At 36.7% G+C, this 26,431-nt stretch overlaps 1 protein-coding gene across 1 annotated transcript; it reads left to right on the top strand.

Moving 5' to 3' along the window:
• Positions 1-483: 483 nt before the first annotated feature.
• On the top strand, positions 484-25,883 carry LOC139717364 (uncharacterized). Its single transcript, XM_071628867.1, has 5 exons — positions 484-765; positions 13,525-13,576; positions 14,871-15,077; positions 16,180-16,304; positions 25,707-25,883. Exons 1-5 carry the CDS (start codon positions 505-507, stop codon positions 25,881-25,883), a joined length of 822 nt encoding a protein of 273 aa, XP_071484968.1. The 5' UTR covers positions 484-504.
• The last annotated feature ends 548 nt before the right edge of the window (positions 25,884-26,431 follow it).

Here is a 26,431-nt window from a genome sequence, read left to right as displayed (position 1 = left end):
GTTTTCATGAATACTGATATCAGTAGTAGATATGCCTACCATTCTTAGGTCCGTTGAAGTAGGGCCCTACATTATGTTTACATTTCCCGGCAAAAATGGACGTTTTTACATTTCCCGTTGACGCAATTTTCGATATATACATGTATATATATATTTTTTACATTTCCGAAGTTTTTACATAATCCTTGCGAGATGCCCCGGCTCCACACGGTCTCGTGAAAAGACTAATGCTCTACATACAGCACAATGTACAACAACAACAACAGTACCATGTGTACTTCCACCGTACACATACGGTCCAGATTGTTTCATCTCGTCATCAGCAGTGAGCGAGTCGGTTGCTGACCTCGTGGAAGTGGGTTGGGCTTGGCTGAAAAGACACCCAGGATGTACCGTATCCGTGGCAATTTGATAGGCAGTCAAAGAGACACGAATGTGGGCTAATATATCACCCATCCCCACGTACTGCCATCCCATCACAAATCCAGAATCTTAGCTGGAATTATGCACCTTTTCAACTCGACATCAGCAGCCACCTGCTCCCGGTACGTCGCGGCCACGGCGCGGTCGACTCGGGCGACTTTGGGACCGCTCTCCGCTGGTGCTGCAGCTGCAGCAATACTGAGGTGCACAATAATAATACTGTCTCTTTTTAGCGTAGCAGCCACTTCTGGAAATAATGGTAAATGTTGTGCGCAACAGCAGCCACCGATATCGGATTGCTCCTTCAGTTACTACGACGAAGACACCCAAAACGTGCAATTAGTGAGTGGATATGATTTCTATTTTCTGTCTCCGTTTTCACTGGGCCTGGTATGGTATGGGGTAGGTGAAGAGACTCATGGAAAGTTGTGGGGTCATAAAGTTTCACTTTGTACAGTTTGTAACATTAGGCCTATTACCACACATATAAACAGTGTCATTGATACTGCTGGTTGCAACTTCATAATTATGCAGCTAAGATTTATAGAGAGGTGGTGTCCTCAACACACAACCCTCACATTGGCTCGTCTGCACAGAATATTTCGTCAATTATAATCTAGACCCTAGTGACTAAACCCTAAAAAATCCTAGCCCTGTCTAACCACATGTGTACAAAGACAGGGCTGTGTGTACAAGTAATTACAAAAATCCATGCTTTTGGTTAGTGCAACAACAACAAAGATCCAGTAAAAAGGAGATAGTTTTTTTCACTTATATTCCTGATCTTAAGTTAAAAGAGGAACTTCACAAAAGATTGAAGTTGAACATGGGAACATTATGTGAAATTGCCCTGAAGTATAGGCTACATGGTCATAATTTTTGCAACTACCCTCTGTTTTGTCTAGCTGATTATTGCTTGTGTTTCATGGATTTACAATTGAAATGTACATTTTGTCAAGTAAAATTATGAAAATCTTTGATAACAAATTTTCTCTGAATAAGATTTATAAGTGGAAGATGTGTTGTTACTCCCATACCAATAGAAGAGGAATATCAAACATGATAATGATGCACATTGTAAGATGTTATGTTTTCTTTCCATTTTAATATACCCCATCATTTCACTGTGGTTTGTTGCAGTAGCTTACTTGAACTTGCTTTCTGAATTTGTTTATGTAGAATGTACTGTTGTATGATTTCAAACATTTATTTATTTATTTATTTATTTATTTATTTATTTTATTTTATTTTTTATTTTTTTTTTTTTTTTTGGGGGGGGGGGGGGTATTTTGTTTTCACAAAACGAATGTTGTTGCTTTATCAATCTTTGTAGTAATGGGTGTCTGAAACATTAACACCCTAACATTTTTCTATCAATAAAAACTTAAAATATCTCCAACTTGCCTGAAATTTTACTCACTTGTCAAGAAAATACACTGAATTCGACATTAAAAATGCAATTTTGAGACCTGTACATGCTCTAAGATAACAGCTTCAAACGAGTGGGTGTTATTTTGACGCACTCCGTTGCGCAATAATTTCGAAACCAACTTTCCTACTCTCTATTGACAATAGTATACATGTGAAGTGTACATAATGCTTTTTCTACATGCATTCATAATCTATGGTATCAGTGTTTTGCTGTTGTTGTTGTTTATTATTGATCTTTAAAGTAATATTTTGATATATTTAAATCCCCAGTGAAGAGTAAAAAGTCACTGCACATAGTCTCATGCGTGCATTTTTGTTCTTTTCGCGCAGTGTTATAAATATAGAGGGGTGTTGGTTTCAATATACAGTGTCAATGTGTTGGACACTTACCACACATACAGTACTAATTGATGGTGTTATATTCTCCTCTTAGTAGTACATACTGAGTCCTTTGTGTGGATTCTGGATAGCTTTTGTTGTGTTTTGGGTAGGATTTTTATGGGTAGGATTGATTATGTCATATCATCATAGATTGTCATACATGTATATCTGATTTGCTTTTCATGAATGTTTCATTTTGATGAAAAGAGTTGAATCTTGTGAAATATCAGGGTTGATGAAAAGAGTTGAATCTTGTGAAATATTAGATCATGAATAATAAAGCAATTTCAACTTGGGCTTTATTTGATAGTTTATTGGCCAAACTCAGGGGCAGAAAATAAAAGTGAAGAAGTGTTAAACCATACAAGTCACATGGAAAATTTGCTGCCTAAATTGTCATTTTGCTATCATTAAACTTGCAAGACTAAGTCTTTCTGCATCTAATATTTTGGAGAACATCTGTCACAGAACTACACGGCATTAAGTTAGAACTAAATGATAAAGAAAGTTACCAGTGCACAAATTTGAGAGAGACAGGGAACTATGTCTTCTGAGATATACCATGTCGCTTATCATTTAAATAACAATGGATTATGATTTATGAGATTTACAATTTGTAGAAGCTAAAATTGATGATTCTTTGACTGAAATAAACATCAGGTGTTTGAACATTGTCCCTGAACAATCTACCACAGGCATAAAGAAAAGAGATCATTTTGCTATCATATGAAATTCTAACAATGAGTTGCAAAAAGTCATGGTTAAATGATACAGCATTAAATCACAGAAATGTAGTTTCTTGGAGTTATGTGACAGTGATCTGTCACCATGGTACCTGGAAGCAGCAAGTGAAAAAGGTTCAAATTATGTTGTTCAGCCAAAAAGACTTCAATAATACTTGAAAATCTAACTGATGTTCCACACTTCAAAAGTTGAGATATGAAAGGTCACCTTCATAGACATGTGCATTGCGTGAATGCAGCAATATTGGTAGAATCCATCAGCGAAAGTTCGGGGAAAATCGGACAATCCATTCAAAAGTTATGAATTTTTGAAGTTTCTGTGCAGTCATTGCTGGATGAGAAGACTTGCAGTGTATGATGTCACATGCGTAGATAATTCAGATGACCTTTTTTTTTCCCCATCACATTTTTGTAATATCCTCAAAAATGGTTCACTGGTTCACAAAATGTCATTCAATTTGTATCGTGGATCTATGTATTCATTTCTTGGTGGACAATTTAGAACAAATTATGGACTGTCAGAATTTTTCTATACATTGTGGTTACCGACTTTGTAAATGAGGTTTCAACTGTGTGTTACCGATATTTGCACTGTAATAATTTTGCATGATATGATAGAATGCAGATCTCATCAACAAATTTCTTGTATTACTTTCAAATCTTGCTGATTGAGTGTGTGGAGTACGATGGGAGCTTTTTTTTTAATGCTCCTGAGGCACGTAATCTGTTTAAGTGAAATTGGATAGCCGATCTCCTCTACAAATCCCTTGTTTTTCTTCTAATCTCACTAATTGAGTTTGTTGAAAATGGTGGTAGCTATTAACCTTTTCTATGTATGCCCAGGCACTTGGCTGTAATTTGCTCTGCTTTTTTCATTTACTGGTAGATGTTTAGCAGATGCAATACTCCCAAACTTCACCTCATTATCAGATTGCCAGCCCTCCCAGGTGTGACGACGTGCATCAGTCATAGGAAGGGTGTAGTAACAAGATAGAGATTGAAGAGAATTCAGTTTAAATCTCCAATCATTGGCAATAAAAGTTTTGAGACATAAACATACACTCAGCAAAAAAGAAAGTAAACACTTTTTCAAGTTTATAAATTTCTCATAGAATGATTAGCTAAATGTCAATGTATTATATACCATATGAAAGGTAAATCAACTGGCTATCAACTTTGTAAGTCAATAAAAAAGGGAACTTTATGCATGAGTGAACACCTGTGTTTTTCTCTATTGACTCTAATTGTGCTAAACTGGTCTTTTGTTATCATCGTTATCTTAAAGGACAAGTTCACCTTCATAAACATAAGGATTGAGAGAATGTAGCAATATTAGTAGAACACATCATTGAAAGTTTGAGGAAAATCAGACAATCCGTTCAAAAGTTATGAATTTTTGAAGTTTTTGTGCAGTACCCGCTGGATGAGAAGACTACTGCAGTGTATGAATAACTTAGATGTCACATGCGTACAACAATATAAGGAAAATATAAAGAGAATTTCACAAAATTCTATCTTTTGAAAAAAGTACACATTCCCCTGACTCGTTACCGATAAATGTTATGAGTAATATTATTCCCCCTGCCTTTAGAAAGAGGCAAGTCAATTGCTCTTTTATTATGCGAAAAAAGTGAAAATATGTTGAATTTTCTTTTATATTTTCTTTATACTGTTGTACGCATATGACTCACAAGCTGTAGTAGTCTCCTCATCCAGCGGTTCCAACACAAAAATTTAAAAAATTCATAACTTTTGCATCGATTGTCCAATTTTCCTCAAACTTTCACTGATGTGTTCTACTAATATTGTTGCATTTTCTCAATCCTTATGTTTATGAAGGTGAACTTATCCTTTAAAAGGCGTTTGCAGATGAAAGACAACATGTAAACTTTTGCAATTTTTACTTTGTGCCTTGGAGAACAAAAACAAAGGTGTTCACTCATGCTTAAAGTTTCCCTTTATATTGACCTACATAATTGTACTAGATTGCTAGCCAATCAAATTAACTTTAAAATGGTATATATATTACATTGATTTTCATCCAAATCTTCTATGAAAAATATGAAAAGTGTTTACTTTTTTCGCTGAGTGTATGTTCAAATCAGCCAAGAAAGCACTTCTGTGAATGTGGCATTGGGCAAAGTGCAGTCATGGTTAGATGTACATTGTAGAAGAGCTTCAGTATTCCTTGAATACAGATTTAATCCTTATTATCCAATGGCACTGCACTTCTTACTTTTATCCACACAAGTTTCCTTCTGTGTGCTCTGGTACTACGTGCAATAACATGCAGTTTCATATACATGACTATTTGAATGTTTATCTTTTTGTAATTAAAAGCAATCACACCATGCTAACATGTCATGCACCTGTAAACAAAAATGAACCAGAAGAGGAACTGGCCTTCTTTTTATCCATCCCTAATCATTTTGGTTATAACCCACAATCCAAAAGTTAATGGTTTCTGTTTAGACACCTGTTTTCTTGATACCTAACGTTATGATGTTCTGAGTCATGACAGTTTGTTGCCTGTTTGTCAAAGTGTTTGGCTAGAAGTATTAAGATAAATTTCGATAAATATCATATGTATGATATGGAATAACAAATATCCTAATGGGCAAAAAAGTAAAAAGCCTTTATATCTTTGGCAAATTGAGGTGTATGCCACAGTAAGATTCCAAACTGTACTTCCACAATTTACTAACCTTTGAGCTTTGCAATCAAGGCATTGTAGCTTGATTTAGAGTTGCATACTGACGAAAGAGCTTGTGCCAATTGGTTGTGTAGGTTTTGCAGTTTTAGGAAATTGTGATAAAAAACAAGAAGCATATTATTTTGTTTATGTTCTGTCAATAAAGGGGGTTTCGTATCTATTCTCTTTTGTTAGCACATGTATGTGTGCAGATGAATACTGAGTAATCCCTTTACCAGTATACCATGAGTTTAAGCATACTGTCTGAAGGTATCTTCAGCATTGTTGAAGGAGGCAGGTGAAAGAGGAAGAGGAAGGAAAATTTATTATCACTGCTCCTGAACACTGAAACAGTTTGGCCAAGTAGCACGAGCTGATGACATAGCTTCTTTACAGTCTTCCAGAATACCGGTACTTCCTGCGTAATATTCAACCATTTGTTGAGCGGAGCTGAGCGTAACCTCTACCTGTCACTGTGCAGGTGTAAGTACAGGTGTAACTCTTCAGAAAACAAAACAACAAACAAGTAACCAAGAGAGACATGATAAAGGGTTTTGAGTAAACCATCATGTATAAGAATAAAACCAAAGGAGTGTTATGCCAATAGAGGTCTGAATAAAAACACTGGTTTGACAACGACTTACAGGCACTTTGAAAATGAAAAAATAAAATACTTACGAAGCCCAAACTTAATTTGTAGTGCTCATATGAAGAATGGGATTAAAAATGATGCAAATTGTATGTAATATACTCTCACTACATTGCATCAATAAACTATCAGGCAATGTTATTATTATATGGTAAACTTCAGCAGATGTGCACAGTATAAACGTGATTGGAATTTACCCAAATCTGGGCTTCATTATAGAATTTGATGTGCTCTTTCCAAGTTTGAAGGACATAGTACTAGGCTGCATGTCTCTGCATGACTTGACAAAGTTCCTTTTGTGCGTTGTGGTAAATACGCTGTTGAATATCAGAGACAAATTTCAGCTTGAAAATTTTGTAGAGCATACACAGCAGTGTGTAAATGCATGTTTTTTAAGTGATAAGAAATGTCTTTTCATAGCAATTACTGTCTCAGTGGTGAGGGAAAATAGAGTTTGCACTTCCCTGTCAGAATCTTTGATCACTGCTTTGTGTACTTTCTGATCGTATGCATGTTTTAATTATATTGATGTCAAGCACATGTATGCTATAACACACAAACAAACATACTCATTCACACACACAGACACACACAATTTGGGTGTCAGTGTTTCTATACTGGGCATATTCTGTGGATTCCCAGTCTGTAATAGTCTTTGTAGTACATATATTTGTGAAGTGAGGATTATTGAAAAAGAAAAGAGAAAAGGTTACAGGCCTGTGTGTTTGTGCACCCTTCAGTGATTTTGCATTCTGTTCCACTCTGCAGTATGTTCTGTTCATTGCCTCTCTTGAAATATTGAACAAAAGCTGTGGGGAAAACCCAAATAACTGTTCGGCTAGCTTTGGTGGAGTTACAGTATGTGTACACTAGACCACCTCTGGTAGGAACTGCAGAGAGTGTAACGTATAGTGTGTTGCACAAGATTGATTGCACCTTTTCCAAAGAATTGGACTTTGAAATCAAATTCCGCACTTGAAGTCTCCTTATCATGACCCACACAAGGTGACAATCATTGTTTGTGCAGATCTCCATTGTTAGTGTTGTTTTGGGGATTATGTATGAAAGAACATTCTGCAACTGTAATCTCAAGGAGTTTAATATCAGATGTTGTACTCCTTGGTAATATACAAGAATGATGCAGAGACATGGACATTGGATGGAGAAGGAACAAATGACAAAGAAGAGGAAAAAAAACCCACACACACTTTGATATCAGAAATGTCAAAGCTCAAGCAGTAGTTTTTCATTTTCCTATCTCACAGTTTGTCTTATCTTTTATTTCAGTTTAATACCAAGCATATCAACAGTCTACGTGTATGAGTATTTTACCCTGCATCACAAAACCAACAAAAAGTTGCCAGACATGGGTTTTTAGTTACGGGCAGATTCTGAAAGAACAGACTCTAAGCATTAAAATGATGTTTAACTCAATTCAATTGGACTCCTCTATCCTATTGTATCTAAAAGACTAAATTAGGACTAAAGAAAGCACACACTTATGGGAAAGTTGTGAACTGAGAAAAGAGGCTCTGAAGTACAGGATCTATTCAAACGCTTACCTGGTAATCTTTACCAAGTCTTGCTAACTGTGCGATGAAAGGGACAAAACACAGGATGTAAACCACCAGAGCAACAACTATGAAGGGATTATCGGATTAAGCTGAAATTGAAATTTGTTCTATTAACACGTTCTGTCCATAATTGATGAGCGTCTAACTTTCAAAGCAGTAGCATTGTCTTTTCAAAAGTTATTAGACTTGAAAGTGAAGAATGTGCAAAGGATTTCAAGAAATGAAAAGGGCCTCTAAGACATACCTGATCATTCTACTCTCCCCCCAATAAAGGTTGTAGAAAAACTGCTGAAAAGACACTTTCCCATTCATGTTATGATCTGAAACTAAACAAAATAATGTAGAAGAAGGATAGCTCTTTCAGAATACGCATATATATGAAAAAACTCAAGATTGATTCCGTTGACCCATTTCATCTTCTTTGAGTCCTCACAAAAAAATCAAAAAGTGTGACTTTTTGTTGGTTTTGTAATGCGCGGTCACATATATCCTGCCACCACACATACTATGACATGGTTTTATGACGCAGGTTATCCCCTGGATACAAACCAGAAAGTTCGCCAAATAGTTTGCCTGATGTGGTAACAACAGTTGTAAAGCCAGTTAAGTTTTTGTGTGCATGAAATTTTTGTGAGGAGCCAAGATTTGCAAAATTGAAATGCATGCATGAAGTTTTTGTCTACACTACAAATGCATTTATTGCCAGGATTTGCAAAAATAGACAATCATGCTGCAAATATTTCTTGGTTTTACAATAATGGATGTCAGTTTGATTCTGAGTATACAATGACATCTTACCAAGTAGACACAGATGACAAGAACAGCTCTCAAAATCTCTGCGCTGATCACAGTCATCAGTGGGTACAAATTAATGAATACTAAATCTGTCCTCTGATGCTGATTCCAAGCCAATGCAGTTAAGATCATAGGAGCAATGGTATTGAAAAAAAAAATATCTGAAAAAGCAGCCATCCACTTGTGGCAACATTATTTCATAAGGTGTGTTCACACCAATGCAGATTTTTAGATTTTTAGAATTAGAAGATCCATCAAGATTCAGATCCCATTCTTTGAGATATGTTCAGCTACATTGTATCGTAAGACATCAGAGAACTCAGGCAACTGAAACCTTGTTCATTGGGAAGAGATTAAAGAGTCTTTGTATATGGCCATAACATTTCATGTTTCTTATTTACATGACAACAGAGTGTACTCCTCACACAAAAGAATGAGAAAGAAAACACTGTGATTTTTTTTCTTCACAATTTGTAGACAGGAATAATGATAATAATGATCAGAAAATTATGCTTACAATATTATTCAGCAAATATTAAGTAATGATCAAGCATTAATAATCATATTGATCATCATCATCACCGCCATTATGAGAATGAGACTGCATTCATTTTAGGCTGCGTTTATCATCTTCTCCCTGTTTGAAATGGCTTTCAAAAGCCGTTTCCAAAGCCCTTTAGAAACGGCTTCCAAAATAGTTATCAACTCATCGCGAATGCGAAAACTGGCTTGTCACTGCGCAGCTACATTATGCATTTTGACCCGAGGAGAAGGCTTGATTCGTTACCACAGTACAAAGCCGTTTCAAAACAGCTTTGCGTTTATCTCGCTTCAAAGGACTTCTAGAAATAAGTTTCTGGAAACCTGTTTCGGAAACCTGTTTCCAGTTTTCCAGAAAGCACAAATTTGCAGTTTTCAAAAAGGCTTTCCGAACCTCACGATCAAAACAGCTTTGCTTTTATCATCTTGTAAAAATTCCCTGAAAGCCGTTTGGAAAACCTGTTTCTGCCGAGAAAAAGAGTTGATAAACGCACCCCAAGACATGAAGAAGTCATCCTCTCACACACACACACACACATACACACTTCATACTGAACAAGCGTACTAAAGAAAGTAATGACACTTCTCTCAGAATCAATTTGCGAAAATTTATGGGGTCAGCCACGGCATGATTTATGTCTGTGAATATCTGAGACACACAAAAACATCCTCTCTGTAATTTATTGTGTGCTTGACACGAGCCCTAAACATCACTGCATTGATGAACCGAACCAGAGAATACTTGGTATAATATATAAACTGATATAAAACAGTACACGAAATAATGTCACTTTGGGGGGAAAAAAAGCCAACTTCACGAATAACTTGATTATCAGAGTATGAGCATTAAAACCATTTGACAAATGAAAGCTACCCCCAAAAAGAGAACCACACATACATGTCTAGAATCTGAATGGCAAAATCTGTAATGTGCTTGATTTCCATTTTAAACTGAAATTTGATTGTAACATAATGTTGGCAGTGTTTACCCACAGTAAATAACATTGTATGGAGATTATTCAGGCAAGATGACAAAATGCCTACCGTCAAAGTGGATACACTTTCTCAAAAATCAGTAGTGTGTAGCAATTTACTGTAAATATCCCACATATTCTGCTGGGTTTTCATTTTGCAAAAAATTTGCAAGGTGCTGTTTGCAAATTTTAAAACAAGTGAAAGTATCTACTCTGATCCCGACATGAATGTTTCTCTATCAGGTGCTGTACACCACGATCATGAATTTAGCCACTCCTTAAAATTGTTGGAAAGTTCTGATTCCCGAAAAATTAGACTCACTGAATATATAACTATGCAATACTGGAAAGAGAATTAATCACAAAAATATCATAAATTAGATAGAGACAGCATCATATAGGTTACATATGGCAGAGTAAAACTAGTAAAAAAAAATCATGTGGCTTAATATGGCATTGTGGATGTCACTAAAACATCCGACATAACTGTTAATGGGGACAAAAACAAAAACGACAACAACAACAAAAAAAACCCACCCAAAATATTCAGAGTAGAGGTCATTCCAGAACAATTCTGTTTTACATTTGATTATCATTCCCTTCACTTTATTTCATTTTCATGAAGGATTGATGTCTAACTTCTAAAATTACATGAGAGTTGTAGTATCATGGATATACTGTATACAAAATCTAAGGACATTTCTTTCAGGTGACTAGAAAATGTTTTACTGGCATTTCGATGAATACCGGTAAGTGGAGATTTTAATATGAACCGCACATATATCATCTAGACAGCTCTCTAAAATTTATATTCAAAAAAAGGGGAGCCTTACTGAATGACTCCCTAATTACAAAATTACACTTTGATAAATGTGGAATATTTCTCTCGCTCTAGAAGATTTTTGTAATTTCTTTCTCTACTGTAATGCATTTAGTAACTTTTATCAAACGGGATCATCTCCTAATGCCGCCTCCCCCCCCCCACCCCTTCCTCCAAACACACAATTTATCAATGCATGATATCTTCTACCCAGAGATCAACATTTGTCCCATGTCAGTAAGCTTGAAGAGCTAAATCTTTGACAAGTACACTTTAAAAAGTAACTCTTGTCAAGTCCCAAGACTAGGCATTCATAAAATTCAAACATTAGTTACAATTTATAGCAAAAAGGTTGATAGCCTTGCATGCTTAGAACTCCGAAAAACAAACCGCACACAACAGATTGCCAGGCAGAAGGGAGTTTGTACAGTCTGCTTTCATATTGTCAGTTATAACCCAGGTTTGTCGTAAAATCAGTGTTTACAATCAGTCAAATTTGTAAAATACAATGTATGTTCTGGACAGTGAGAAGTTTGATTGAAATCATGAGAAACACAGACTTTCCTCCATAGACACCTGCCTGAGTATTTCTCGGGAAATTTTATAATTATCTAATTTTTTGTTCAATATCAATGACAGTTTAATTCTGTTTAATTTCACCATTTCTGTGAGTTTACTCTACAGCTGTAGCGCGGAGTGACATCTTCCCTATCACAAGCTGACAATGAGCAATTCCTATATGCATCTCAATTCACATAAAAAAAAACAACATTGCGAACTTTCAGAGCGTGCTCGCATATGAAGAATCAACATCTATCACTCAAAAGAAAAAAAAAATATAGAATTGACTCCCAGTTTCTCTGCAAAAACTTACAAATTTTTGTCATCTGTCAACTGAGACTAGGAGAGAGAGAGAGAGAGAGCAAATATCAGAGCAGTTAAAAAAGATATATATCCACTTTAACAATGTTTTGTTTTTATGGGTCGTAATTTGAAGAGAGTGCTCTATGATACGGTGTTCGTGACAATGTGCACGTCGCAGCAGTAAAGATGTTAAGCTTGGATCTTTCGGGAGGTGTGTATAGTTAAAGGTAGCTCTCTATGTACTTTTTATTATGCTTTTACAGACGTGTCTAGAACATAAATTCTGTAATCTTTCGAAATGAATGATAGTTTACCTTATACTGTGTTTGTACTCCTTTCTTTCCAAAGAATTGTGAAGGTTTACCAATGTCTGTACTAATGCCAATGAGTCCTAATGTACAACTTATATATTGTAAATTCTAGAGAAGAGCATGAAAGTATGAATATTTTGGGATCCGTGACATGGGAAATTGAACGAGATTGGCAGCTCATTAGCATGATTTGTTTTGGTTTGCCATTGATGGTTTCATGTCTGGTCTAATGTTTATTGCATGATAAATCAAATGCCAGATGTACATTTGTTATGTTCATACATATTTAGTACAGTTTGTTTGTATAATGTGATATGTTTATAATCTCTTGGGCCTAGCCAGTGGTTTCCATCATTAATACAGAATTTATTTTTCATGTCATAGATGAAGAATGCAAGCATCTACAAAATCTAGATCAGGAACACTGTGTATGTTGATGCATTTTATATATACATAGCCTAGGGTGTTACTATTCAAATGTTTAGTTGTATACATGTATATGCTGCAGACTGCAAATAGATAATGCACATGTACATTACAGCAGCAACAAAAAAAAAATGGCCATTTCTCTCCAATGCTACAGTGTTAACTTCACAACTACACAGCTGTGGACACAGAAGGATCAAGACATTTATCTGTTTTCATTGTGGTTTCTTTTGCTGTGAAAAATATGGATTTGAAATGTTAGAAGACTTGTTCATTGTGGACAAGCTTAGTGTGTGTGTGTGTGTGTGTGAGCATGTATACTTGTCACATATCTGTTTTCCCTTGAATGAAAAGTATATGTCTAGTGTGGGCCACTTCCCACAAGCATTATGTATTGATTTTTTTTTTTTTTTCAAAACAATAATGATAATAATGATGAGAAAAAAAAAGCAACACCCAGCTATGATACTAATGACAGCCTCTATTTTCCAATCCATTATTATCTTTGCCAATGAGGTTAAATATTTTTATCTGCATTGGTTTCTTAATTTGTATGTTTCTTTAAGGGCTGCTCTCTATGCTTACCAGGGGTCTGGGATGTTTGATGCGAAAATAGATTGTGATTCCTTTCTGAAGGGTTCTTAGATTGCTGCCTTGTATTTCACTAATTATGTTTGCCCATTTCATTTTCTCTAGCTCTGTGTTCCTGAGATGAATTACAGGATGTCCCCCAAGTTGGTTTATGCTCCAAGAGAAATGTGTAGGAGAACCTGCAGGGAAATATGAGAAAGTAATACACATAGCTCTTAGAAACAAAACATCCTGTTTTGTCAACTTGCATACTATAAGCTGTCATTTTGTTATAATTGCTGCTGTTTTTGTTCTTCTTTCCTTCTTCCAGAGAAATGTCAGTTGCGAGTTAAAAAATGGAAGGAGAAGAGGATATGTACACGGTAAGAAGATTATCTATCCTTTATAGATTATAATTGAAGGGAAATCATAGTTCTCATATACCTGCAGAACTGTCAATTTCTGCTCTAAAATGTACACTTATGTATGATGAATGGATGAAAGAAAGCCATAATAACATGATTTCAGTTGTGTAACTACCCATACTGTACATTCTACTCACCCACTACTTAATATGGAAGGCCTTTCAGGAATAAAAGTTGTGTGCATACGATAAAAATAATCTTACAGTTGTTTTCAAAATATTTAAAGACAATTATCCCGGCAAATCTCGTGGCAGCCAAACAAGTTTCTTGGTAGACCCTTTCGATGTATGGCATTAAAGCAAATTCCAAATGGTGGAAGATTGAATTTGAGCCCTTCTGAGAACTTGTTTTGGATTTAACTACTTGTTGGAATGGTGATAAAGTGCCTGATTCACATGTAAATCATGTGAATAAAGGCAGTGAATAAAGGGAAAATCTTTGTAAGATAAACATAGATAAGATAATACTGCTAACTTGATTACCTTCAGAGTAGTCTGCATATGAACTCATCCTGTGTAAAAAGATCACCTATGCAGAATGGCCTTTTTTTATTCCTTTTTGTAAAGTGTTATAGTCACTGGATATAACGTGTACTGCAGCTAGCTCAGACTGTGCCAACTCCCCCATCGCATATAGCCGATATCAAGCGGTATCACCTTGTGATACCGATATCTGATTGATCGCTTCTGGGACGTATACTTCCGGTTTTGCGGTTCTGGAAAATCGCACCAAAGATCCTACGTAGTGTAGGATCATAATTGATCGTACATTCCTTTCTGGAAATGTCTCGAACAAATATGCGAGTTTGACTTCAGTTCGAAGTGGTCTTTCCTGCAAAGCAGATTTTCCACGCTCTCCGCTGAACTTTGTCTGTTGGGAACTTCATCCTCGTCATGACCTTCATAATATGGATATTTTCCTTATTTTCGTCATTTGGCATCATCAGCCCAGCATTGGGCCGCTTCGCAGAAGAATCCCACTTATGAAATGTAAAGTTGCAGATTAGAAAATAACTCCATTATTTGCGAGATTAGAATTTGATAGGATCTATGAATACTAGCTAGTACTTTGGCATTCAATGTAGACAAAAGCATACATTTACACATGGCACATTCATAACCGGAAGTTTGCACTATATCCCAAGAATTGAAGGTTTGAAAAATTAGAGTGCCACACGTGTTCAGATTCGGAGTGCTATATGCGATAGGGAGAATTGCGGAGAAACATATGATGCTGTGTTCTATTCCCATAGGGAGTTGCCCAGATTACGGGTACACCAGCAAAGATCACATTCCTGGACCTGTAAAGGAGCTGCGGGTGGAGCCATTCGTGACCTCCTGCCGGCATACCATGTCGAACGCGACTCCGCTCATGGCGTCATCATGCAACACTCAATGCAGAGACTACAGTGGGAACTTCTTCTCTGGCATTAACATCACTTTCAAGGCGGATGAGATCAGTGAGTATAAAAGGAGTTTACTTTTGTGCTTGCATTCTGCAATGGAAAGCAATAGAGGGTTTCATGCATTTTCCATCAAACCTTGGTTATTGTAAACTAAACCAGGCACTACGCAGTCATACATATTTTTGAATGTTTACATTCAAGTTTGTTTTTACCAGCCGATTTAATCAGGTACGTACATGCGTGATACCAATGGCACTTCAAAATTCCATTTTGTATCTTAAGCATTTTTTCAAATACAGTCTGTCAGAAATTGTGAACAATACTGTTTAAACTCATCCACTCATTTCACATGCCTCTGTGGTTGCCAGATGCATCCATTTGGTTTGGATTGCTCTCATCATATTCAGGCAAGGTATTCTGTACACTTTATACAATTTTTGGGTGCAAATTTGTGGGAGCTAGTATTGTGAGGTGATGATGTCATATCGATCATCACCCCCACCTGATTTGCGTTTGTGGTTCCAGCCAACTTTACTGCTTCGTAACAACATGCAAACCTTGTATGTCCACGAACATTCTGGTTGTTTGATAGAGAATTCTCTTTCTCAAAGTTCATTTGAATATGGCATGATGTAAACCCCCTGTACACCACAGTACCGCAATGCACGAGCGTTTTTTTGGTAAACATTCTGTTTTTCAAAGCCATATAACTTTTTGTAGAAATGGTTATGCTAGACATGCAATAAGCAAATTTTTAGAGAAAATTACAAACTATGCTGGGATGTAAATTTTATGGCAAAGCTATGATTATATTTCTTGCAAATGACCAGTACAGTAGCTACGTTATTGTCCAGTCTGGGAAGCATGACATTTGTAGACCCCATCGCTAAAGAAAATTAGAATTTACAAGAAAAACCCCTGTCAATCGGCACACAACGCAAGCTATCTGTGTGAGGAATAGAATTGCATGTGAGGCTTTTATTGTACTGTGGCATGTGGCGATTTATCAGTCGGTTCGGGCGGTTTGTGCATTCGAGCAAAATATGCGAACTTGGTAAGCCGTCGACCGAGTTGGGTGTGCGAACGTGGCACATAAAGAATTAAAAGTAATTTCGACTGCCAGACATATGTAATAAGAATCTGGTGTATTCCACAGGTGCTGAGCACTTGGAGGGAATTGAGATCTCGCTGAGGAAGATGAGCGGGGAGAGCGGGGTGACGGTGTGGTGCGCCAGGATGCACATTGGAGAGACCGGCCTCAGATGGGATGCTGCATCCCAGGTGAGAATGCAAAAATTTTTGTCACGCATGTAAATATCGATATGCATATGTGCATAAAAGCATTTTTAGTTGTGGCAAAAAAGCTTACTGCAGCGTGTACTGGATTTTTTGAACTCTCATATGGATGCTAATTTTCATTGAAAATATCATATATTTTCTCATCATTTTCCTTGTATGTTTTTTGCAGCTTTAATGGCACATAATTAAAATTACGAAGAATGGAGTTAAATTGTTTTGTATGATGGTGGTAGTTCACAGATATCTTGATAGTGATGCTATGGTTTTATTGTTGTTGTTGTTGTTGCTATACCCCAATGTTTCTTCATCCATTTTAACATTATTACACAGCTCAAGTCAGTGGAGTTCTGAGTTTCAAATCATTCAGTTAGAGCCACCACAATAGTAACCCTCTCCTCCCAAACACCTTAGAATGCCATTGGGAATGCATGCAATCAAGTCATCCCTGGTGCCGACAGGGCTAAACAGTGTCTTTGCCCAGTGGCATGACATTTGCTCCAGTGACAAATGCTCTTGTCTTGTTTTCTCCAAGGACTTAGGGTTAGGGTTAGGGTTTTGATAGGGTTTTAGGTTTAGTTTGTTGTGAGGATTAGTACTAGTGTTAGGGTTATGTTTGTGGGTGAAAATTATGTTTCGCTCTTGTGTATATAGCGTGCAAATATTTCATGGGAGCAATTGTTGCTGGAGCAAATGTCAAGGAATCCTTAACCCTGTGCAGTGATCTTACCTTCTTAAACCCATTGAGGAGAAGCTGATTTTACTCCAGCAAGCATATCCCATATGACACCTGCAAGCATATCCCATATGACACCTGCCTGTGCTTACTCTTAGCAAGTCTTTCATGGGTATAAGAGCATTCACCTGAAGCACTCTGCTCTACTGAACCCATGACCTGGGTACATGTATATAGCAGCTTCCTTCTCATATGCCTCAATTCAATTTTCCATCAAATTTTGTCATCATTATGTATTATTTGTAAAATTGGTGTTGATATGGCATTGTTTACACCTCATCACTTTGTCGATTTGTTGTTTGTTTGAAATTGTGAATGCCTCTCACTGTCCCTTCATAAAAACACGTAAAATAAACAGCATCAAGAGAAATGCACATGTATGCACTCTTCCTTCCCCATTTTTCTTTTCTTTTCTTTTCTTTTCTTCTTATTTTTTTTTTTTTTGGGGGGGGGGTTGGATCTTTGCCCAACTGTCTTTTCGCAGATTAAATAAAAACCATGATGGTAGCAGGTGAGATTAAAATGATGTTTGATTGATGAGCTTGACATCATAAACACAGTAAAGCCTCTTCAGTGTACTGATACTCTGAATCGAAACAATCAGGGCTGCATTTATAGATTTCCACAGTTTCACGTTGCAGGTGCATGCGAAAAATGTCAGCTTGCATATGGGTGTTGGTTGCCAGCCATGCAGACTGAACCCTGTTGTGTTGTCAAAACAAGTCTGACACACCTGCGGCGTGCAGATGTGCGTGTGAAATCATCGGTTGCGATTTCCACACGGATACAAGTAAACATGCATGATCGCACTTTTGCACAGCGATGGTCTTTCATTTATACCAGGCCATATACAATAACAGGTTATTCTACACCTATAATAGATAAACTGAATGGGGTTGGAGTTGATGCAGTGTACAGCTGTAGATGGGAGATGAACTTTAGCATGGAGTCATAATGGTGCATATGTCAAGTATTGGTCTCAGAGCTACCACTCCTTCTACAGTTATATTATCTGATTTTTGAAAGGTAGAATATATATGATTTCAGTCAGGATTCAAATGAGAGAAAATTGTATACTGTTTGCGGGATGGATATATACATGTACATGTAGATCATTCATTTGGGGGTATCAAGCATATTTAGTGAGAATTCCTGTTTCATTAGGTTACTCTGTTTTTGCAATGCACCTTTTTTCATATGACACAACCAAATTTGACCCTATCGCTACAGAGGGCATGCATGACAAATGCTTTACATACATGTGCCTACTGTAATATCATTTTGTAATCATGACAATTGGTAGATATCGATGTCCAAGTTATATCAAATTACTCTGAGAAAACAGAGGTTGTTGAGAATTATACATCTTGCTTATTAATGTCATGCTGATGATTCCACATTTCATCTGAACAACACAGTAAAAAGATTACCAATTTGGTGCAGATAAAATTCTGTCATTGACCACTTTAGCAGCCATCTCAGCTGAATTCAATGATGAGGCCATTTTAAGCTGGTTAAATGGCAAGATGGTGAAATGACAGACAGTGATTACCTTTGTATGCAGCTTCTAATAGCAACTAAATCCAATTTTGCTGGGAGCACTGGGCTGTGCCCGCCAACATGAGTCTGCTTATCATGTTGCTTGGAAACGGATCAACGTATACCGTTGAACGCCCATTGGGGAATACCAATCTACCTCTCATACATCCCTCCCCTCTCCCTCTCCCTCATGTTCCCTTTCTCAGTCTGTCCCGCTCCCCCTCGCTTCCCCCCCCCCCCATTTTGTGCCATGCCGCACCATGTTCACATTGAAAACAGTAAATGAAACAAAGTCAGTCACACAGGGTTCATCAAACACAGAGAAGAAATTTTATTGCATTTTCACTTTTAATCTGCACTCAAAAACAGTGATACCAGTAGCAGCCACAACACATGCAAAGATGAGGCAATCAGCCTCACTAGTTTCCCATTTATCTGCACCAGGGAGGTAGGAAGAGACCCAACCTCCTTTCCGGCACCAAAATTTTGAATAAATCTCCCTTCTTTGAATTTTTTTCTTTTTTACTTTTTGAAAACAGAACATTTTGTGTCCTCTACATGAACTTGTTTAATGTGTAGACATAACCTACCAATGATTGCAAAGGCATCAAGGCATGGTTTCTCCATTATCTTATGCCCAAGCCCTCAAAATTTTATGATCCTTCTGCACAATTTGACCCTTCTTCTTGTATAGCACTTTTCAGGGTTTTATTTAATAGCATTCCCCCCCCCCATCTTCTTCATTTTCATCTCTTTATCCTTTTCTCCTTGTTCTTTATCTTTTCTGCCTCAATCTTCATCATCACCATCATTAGTATCTTTTTTTTTATGCCTCCGCCACAAAGTGGTGGCGGAGGCATTATGTTTTCAGGTTGTCCTTTTCTTCTGCTTCTTCTACCTCTTCTTTTCCCTCTTCCTGCTCTCCTTCCAGTTCTACTTTCTTTTTAGTTCTCATTCTAAATTTGAGATGGCAGTGCATTCTCAATTTTGGATGAGATCTTTCGCTCAGACGTCCAACCATGTTTAACGTTTGTACTGTTGTGCAAAACTCTGTTTTGTTTAGTTCAGTAATTCCATGTCTGACTTATTATGAGTTACGATGCAGTTTAATGTTTGTGATGTGCAATCACATGATTTTGACAACCAATCAAAAGCCAATGTTTTGAGGTCAGAAGTTCAGCGGCTACACTGTGCGGTCGCAGTCTTCACAAACAAGAATGCGCTTACACTGCATTCGTACCTGGTACTTTTATGTGTATTGATATGCCCTCAAAATTAGGCATTCGACCCCCCCCCCCCCCCACCCACTCACACACATGCAGACATACATAACTCACACACCCCATGCTTAAGAGCCTTTTGTCCTCTTGCCAACAATTCTTTGTGATGTGAATGTGGGATTGCTTGCCTTCAACAATGATATTACACATAGAGATATAGTCAGGGGAATTTCCACCAGCATCATGGAAATTTTTCCCAGAGGGCATTGAGCTGAACTCCCAGAGATTGGGGTAGGTGGGTTTGTCACAGCTGAAAATGGAGGGGGAAAACGTCTTCTTTCCAATAAATTACAAAAAAAAAAAAAAAGAAATGAGAAAAAAAGTATGACATTGCAGTATTGGCCTGATGGAAGCAAAATTGATTTGTCTACAAATGACAAAATGACAAAGCTTTATCGAAAAGTTCATTGGATGTGATTCTCTGAGATTAACAAGTATTCTGTACAATTTTTTGAGCTTGCAATATATCTGCTCTCTTGTCTGAGTTTCACTGGTGGCTTTTCTCTGGGTTTTATTCTACAAAAGCAGAGCAAAATCTGAATCCAAAGGGGTCAGCAGAAATGTTCACCAGTGGCCAGTCAACTTTTGCCAAAGAATCAGCTGATAGTTATGAAGAATTTGCAAAGGCATTCTTTCAACTTTACACTTAATTGCTGAAGAAATCAGTAAAGTATCAGTTTCATTTTGTAGTTGGATTATATCGTAATGGAAGTAATCATGTGTCAGTACAAAAGAGGCTTGAAAATACTATTTGTAGTCACTAAAATAATGACAACAAGTATTACCACAATACAGGGAAGATTGAATGTTTCAAAACTAGGCAGTCAAAAATGAAACAATATATATATATATATACCGCGTGTCCCAAAAAAAGCGGAACGGTGGATTTTCAGTACCTTGCGTTCTAAAAGTGATATATTTTTTGACATCATTAGAAAGAGCATCTTCTGCAGAAGACTATGATACCAAAATCATTAAATTTGGTTCAGTACTTTTTATTCTACGCTAATTTCTGTAAATGCAGTCATTATCAAATTTTACTGGATTTTTGCTACTTATGAAATAATAATTTGAGCGCGACACGCGATCCATACGGTGAATATTGTGTAAGCTCGGTGGTCCATGTCAACAAACGCGGGCCAGGAAAAAACAGTGTCTGTGTGTGTGTGTGTGTGTGGGTGCGCGCCCAACGTGAAAGCAGTATCTTTATGATCAGCGAGCTTACACAATTCACCGTATGGAACGCTCGTCGTACCCAAATTATTATCTCATAATCCGGCGAAATTTGAAAATGACTGCATTTACAGAAATTGGCGTAGAATAAAAAGTACTGAACCAAATTTAAAGGACAAGTTCACCTTCATAAACATAAGGATTGAGAGAATGTAGCAATATTAGTAGAACACATCATTGAAAGTTTGAGGAAAATCAGACAATCCGTTCAAAAGTTATGAATTTTTGAAGTTTTTGTGCAGTACCCGCTGGATGAGAAGACTACTGCAGTGTATGAATAACTTAGATGTCACATGCGTACAACAATATAAGGAAAATATAAAGAGAATTTCACAAAATTCCATCTTTTGAAAAAAGTACACATTCCCCTGACTTGTTACCGACAAATGTTATGGGTAATATTATTCCCCCTTCCTTTAGAAAGAGGCAAGTCAAGTGCACTTTTATTATGCCAAAAAAGTGAAAATATGTTGAATTTTCTTTTACATTTTCTTTATACTGTTGTACGCATATGACTCACAAGCTGTAGTAGTCTCCTCATCCAGCGGTTCCAACACAAAAATTTAAAAAATTCATAACTTTTGCATCGATTGTGCAATTTTCCTCAAACTTTCACTGATGTGTTCTACTAATATTGTTGCATTTTCTCAATCCTTATGTTTATGAAGGTGAACTTGTCCTTTAAGGATTTGGGTATCATTGTCTTCTGCGGAAGATGCTCTTTCTAATGACGTCAAAAAATATATAACTTTTAGAACGCAAGGTACTGAAAATCCACCGTTCCGCTTTTTTTGGGACACCTGGTATATATATATATATATATAAAATTATATATATATATATATATACATACCTGTAAAATGCAGTATGTAAGATGCGTTAGAACTGACAGCAAAATGCAAAGTTTCTAAAACCACAAAAAGGAATGAATTACTGAATTATAGTTTGTTCGGGATGGCCACTAAAGAAGCAGTGAAGCCAAAAACTTTGGAACTGAAGGTAGAGTCCCTTCTGGCAGACTAGCCAACAGTACCACTCTCATTGCAGTCAAAATAACATGTTAAAATCACGTCCCAAATTCCAACATTTTTATAGTGTGAATAGAAATGATGTGTTATTTTGTGAGCTTTACTGTAGGTCGCAATCCAAATTGCACAAATTTGTGATTTTTTTTTTCAAAAAAGTTGTACAGTGTGAACGGTGACTGCAAAAAAGAAAAGAAAGAAAAATCAAAATTTTACGTCCCACAATGCTCCACCTGTGTTGTTCCTTTGCTATTTTCACCAGCTGTGATGCACCGTGGCATATTGAATTATCATTGTGATGTAAAAAGCATATCATTCATGTACATACACAGGTCAGCTCTTTGCAAATATTTGGAACCCAAAAAGTTGCATTTTTTTTTACTGAACAAAAAGACGCAACCCTGATCACTACCCAAATTTTGCAATTTTTACAATAGGCGTTTTCACATCAGCCCGATAAAAATCCAAGCTCGAGATATTTTTTAATTTCCCAAGTCAGAAAATAGCGCGCTATTTCGAAAAATCGGGCTGATGTGAAAACGCCTTATGAGAGTGGCACAAATGAGGATGAAGTGCCTTTGCCAAGGGCACAACCACTGCTGCCTGAGGGATTGAATCAGGGACCTCAAAATTGATAGTCCAGGATCTTATCCACTGGGTTACAATAGATCATACCACGATTTCTATTGTTTAATGAATTATTGTATCATGCTACATCAGTGTCATATTGTAAAAATAGTTCCTCACCTTTCGCAAATTAATGCGCAATGAATTAGGAGCACTTGTGAAATAACTAGTATATTTATGAGTGTGTAGTGCGTCATAGCTGGGCAGGAAAGCAATTGAGGATGTCCGCTATCGTCAAAAGAGGAAGTTTCCTTTCCTTAAATACTGGCTGCATTGTTTGTTTGTCCTTCAGGTGGTGTAGCTGCCTATTGTTGCTTCATAGCTGTGCAAGTCCGTAAAAATACAATGTCATGGATTCAACCTGAACGTGCTGAATTGGCCGGCACAACCAAGAAAAAACAAACAAACAAACAAACAAACAACAAAACAAAACACTCTCTGACACCAGTAGCTTAATATAAATAAACTGCATTGCACGACTGGTGGGTATGAGCTCAGTTTACAAAGAAATCAACATATCTCACTTTAGCTCTGAAATTTTTCTTGTTAGTGCTAGTTTGTCTTCTGCTCAGAATTGCAAAGAGAGTTCTCAAAGCCAAGACATAACTGTATCTTGTAAAGCAACAGCAAAGAGCACTTGATTTTATAATGATTGAAAACAATAGGATAGTATTAGTACTAGCTAATTAATTGTTATCAAACTGTCATACCTTTCTTGCTTTCCAAACTTATTCTATGATTGTTTCCTTTCAAAGTACCATTAGGCATTTTGATAGAGGTCCATTTTTTTAATGGTTTGACACTTGCAGATATATTTCATTTGTGGTGCAAAAACAGTAACAATTTGGGTACTCTCTGTTACACTCCTTTTGTGCTATGGTGCAAACCTCCTGTGTGCTACATTGTTTCAAAACCACAACACACGCATGCTTTTGGAAAACATGCTGTTTTCTCAATCCTTGTAACTCTTTATAGAAATCTTTATGTGGACATGCAATAGAGAATTTAATGTTTGTTTGTTTTGTTTGTTTTTTTTTGAAAATTCAAATCTTTACTTTGATGTAAGTTGTATGGTGCAACTATGATGATTTTTCTTTCAAATGGCAAGTAACTACATTATTGTCCAGGTCTGGTTGGCATGACTTTTTCACACACAGCCATGACAAAACGAACAAACAAACAAACAAACAAACAAACAAACAAACAAACAAACAAACAAACAAACAAACAAACAAACAAACAAACAAACAAACAAACAAACAAACAAACAAACAAACAAACAAACAAACAAACAAACAAACAAACAAGCCGAGGGAACACCACTAAATATCACCATGTAATGCAAGCTACATATGAGAGAAATGGAATCTTGAGTGAAGCTTTTATTATGCTGTAGCTGGCAATTTATTAATTGGTTGGGATCAGTTTGTGCGTGTGGGCAACATTATTTGCAAACTTAAAGAGTTGACTGTTTTATCTGATATTTTTATTCATTTGCATTGTAAATGCATAATCAGTTGATTGATGAATCAATTTATGCATTCATCATGTGTTTGTTCAGTTATTCATTCACTCGTGGATGGAGAGGGGAATAATTTTCAGTGTACTGTTAATCATACAGGATGAATGATTGGTTTAGTTCTTGCTGGTGTCATTAAATTAGAATAATTTTCCACGAACTGTAAAAAGTTGTGTGATGCACGCATATCTGCACGTTGTATGCATGCAGCGTTTCACATCCTGTATCGTCACATGGATAACAATGATGTTAGTAGCACAAGGTTGTCGGATGTTTTGAAAAGAATGTGGCCTGTAAGTCCAATGATTTAAAACATGGCTCTTTCTTCATTCGTTTAGCTAGATTGTCTTTCAATTCAGAAATAACCTTGACAGTGAATGAGCTCTTTTTGTGTGTTAGGTCGCCTACTTTCATAATACATTTGTAAGCCTTTTTGATAAATAACTTTCACAGCTGTAGAGATGTACACATCTTCCACTGCATATGATGAACTACAACAACAACAAAATACAAGCTCCGACAGGCCTTTGATCTTATGCAGCATTTTTTTGCTGGTATCAGTGTGACATATCGGTTCAACGAAAAAGAGTATGCTGGTGTAATTTTACACTTTTTTTTTTCTCCAGTTTCTGTGAATTCTGTCTGAAATGTGCTGGTGTAATGTGACTTTCATATATTGAATAACAATCAAGGTGCATGATTGACAGTGAAAAAGGTATTAAGTGAAAAGTGTGTAATCCAGGTGGTTTTGGCAGCGGTGTTGATTTAACAAACTTATAAAAATGCAGTATTGTAGCATGAGTCAGATCGTCTCTTAAAGTTAGAAAAAAAAAGCTTTGGGAAAATACTAGAAAAAAGAAAAAAAAAAACTTTGGGAAAATACTAGAAAAAAGAAAAAAAAAAAACGAAGGACAATAGTGGATCATCACGGTGCTCTCCTGTTGTGTGTCTTCTGGTTCTAGTTAGCATGATACACATGGAGCAAATTGAGGCATTTTGTTGCAATCGTGATATTTGATAAAATCAAATATAAATGATTTTTTTTCCCTCCATTGTCAATTTAGAGCCACACTTATGAAGTTGCTTTTGTTGTAACCAATTGATAGTCTGGATTTGCATATTATCAATCTTCTCTATATTGCATAGTGAACATTTTTCATTTTCACAATGTAATCAGTGTTATTACCTCTGATGACTTTACTTCCCTTTGTTTGCCAGACAAATTTCTCGGTCAGATAAAAGACATTCTACATGTACACTTTGTATGCAAGAGAGAGCTTGAACATATCGGTAGTGGATTAGTGGATATCTGTGCATTAATCTGCAGCATGTACAGTGTACTTGTATTTTCACAGCAACAAATTAATTTGATGAAACATTTCATGCATTTTCCCTCTCTGTTATGAATTCTTTATTTGTTTTTGACAGCACACCTTCTACTATGACAGGTTCATTGGCTTGGAACCGACAGCAGTTTACGAGGTTTCAGTGAAGACTCTCCCAACAAGCGTTTACAGCAATAATGCAGTCAGCACACAGGTCACCATCCCCAAGGAAACATGTAGGTGGAACCATTACTGTTTTGTAGAGTCAGTAGTTGTATGATGAGATTTTTTTTTGGGGGGGGGGGAGGGGGAGGGGGGATCACTAAAATGTCAGAGAAGGAGGTATCTCGCTTCAAAAGTTTAATTGAAGTTTCAAGATGAAGATGGGGTTTGCCACATTACACTTGAGAAAAAAGGGGAGTTTCTAACTTTCTCTTTCCCTTGGTATGCACAAATTGACCTTGTGTCTGTAGCTCACAGGGCATGTACAGTAATATCAAATTGACTGCTGTTTTTATATATAATGTTGGAATGGAACAATGGGGAACGAGAATATGAATAAATGCTAAAATGGAAATAAAAATGTCGATGCAGGGATGATGGTCATAACGAAGAGACTGCTACTTGCGAGAGATACATGCATCGATGGATGAGGTATGAATATCATATATAAATACAAGTACACATACTGACATTTTTTCAATGAAATGTGTTTTACCATTGTCATCAAAGTGGGCAGACATTGAGATTTCATTTGAAATGGTCCTAAGCATTTGCTCCTGCACATCCTATTTCACTGAAGTTTTAAATTTGGCTGGATTTCACCAA

Source organism: Diadema antillarum, unplaced genomic scaffold, assembly GCF_040938485.1.
Source record: "Diadema antillarum isolate AM-2024a unplaced genomic scaffold, OU_Dant_1.0 scf00000074, whole genome shotgun sequence".
Taxonomy (NCBI): domain Eukaryota; kingdom Metazoa; phylum Echinodermata; class Echinoidea; order Diadematoida; family Diadematidae; genus Diadema; species Diadema antillarum.
Note: the sequence above shows the minus strand (reverse complement) of the source record. Positions and strands in the feature narration are given on the sequence as shown.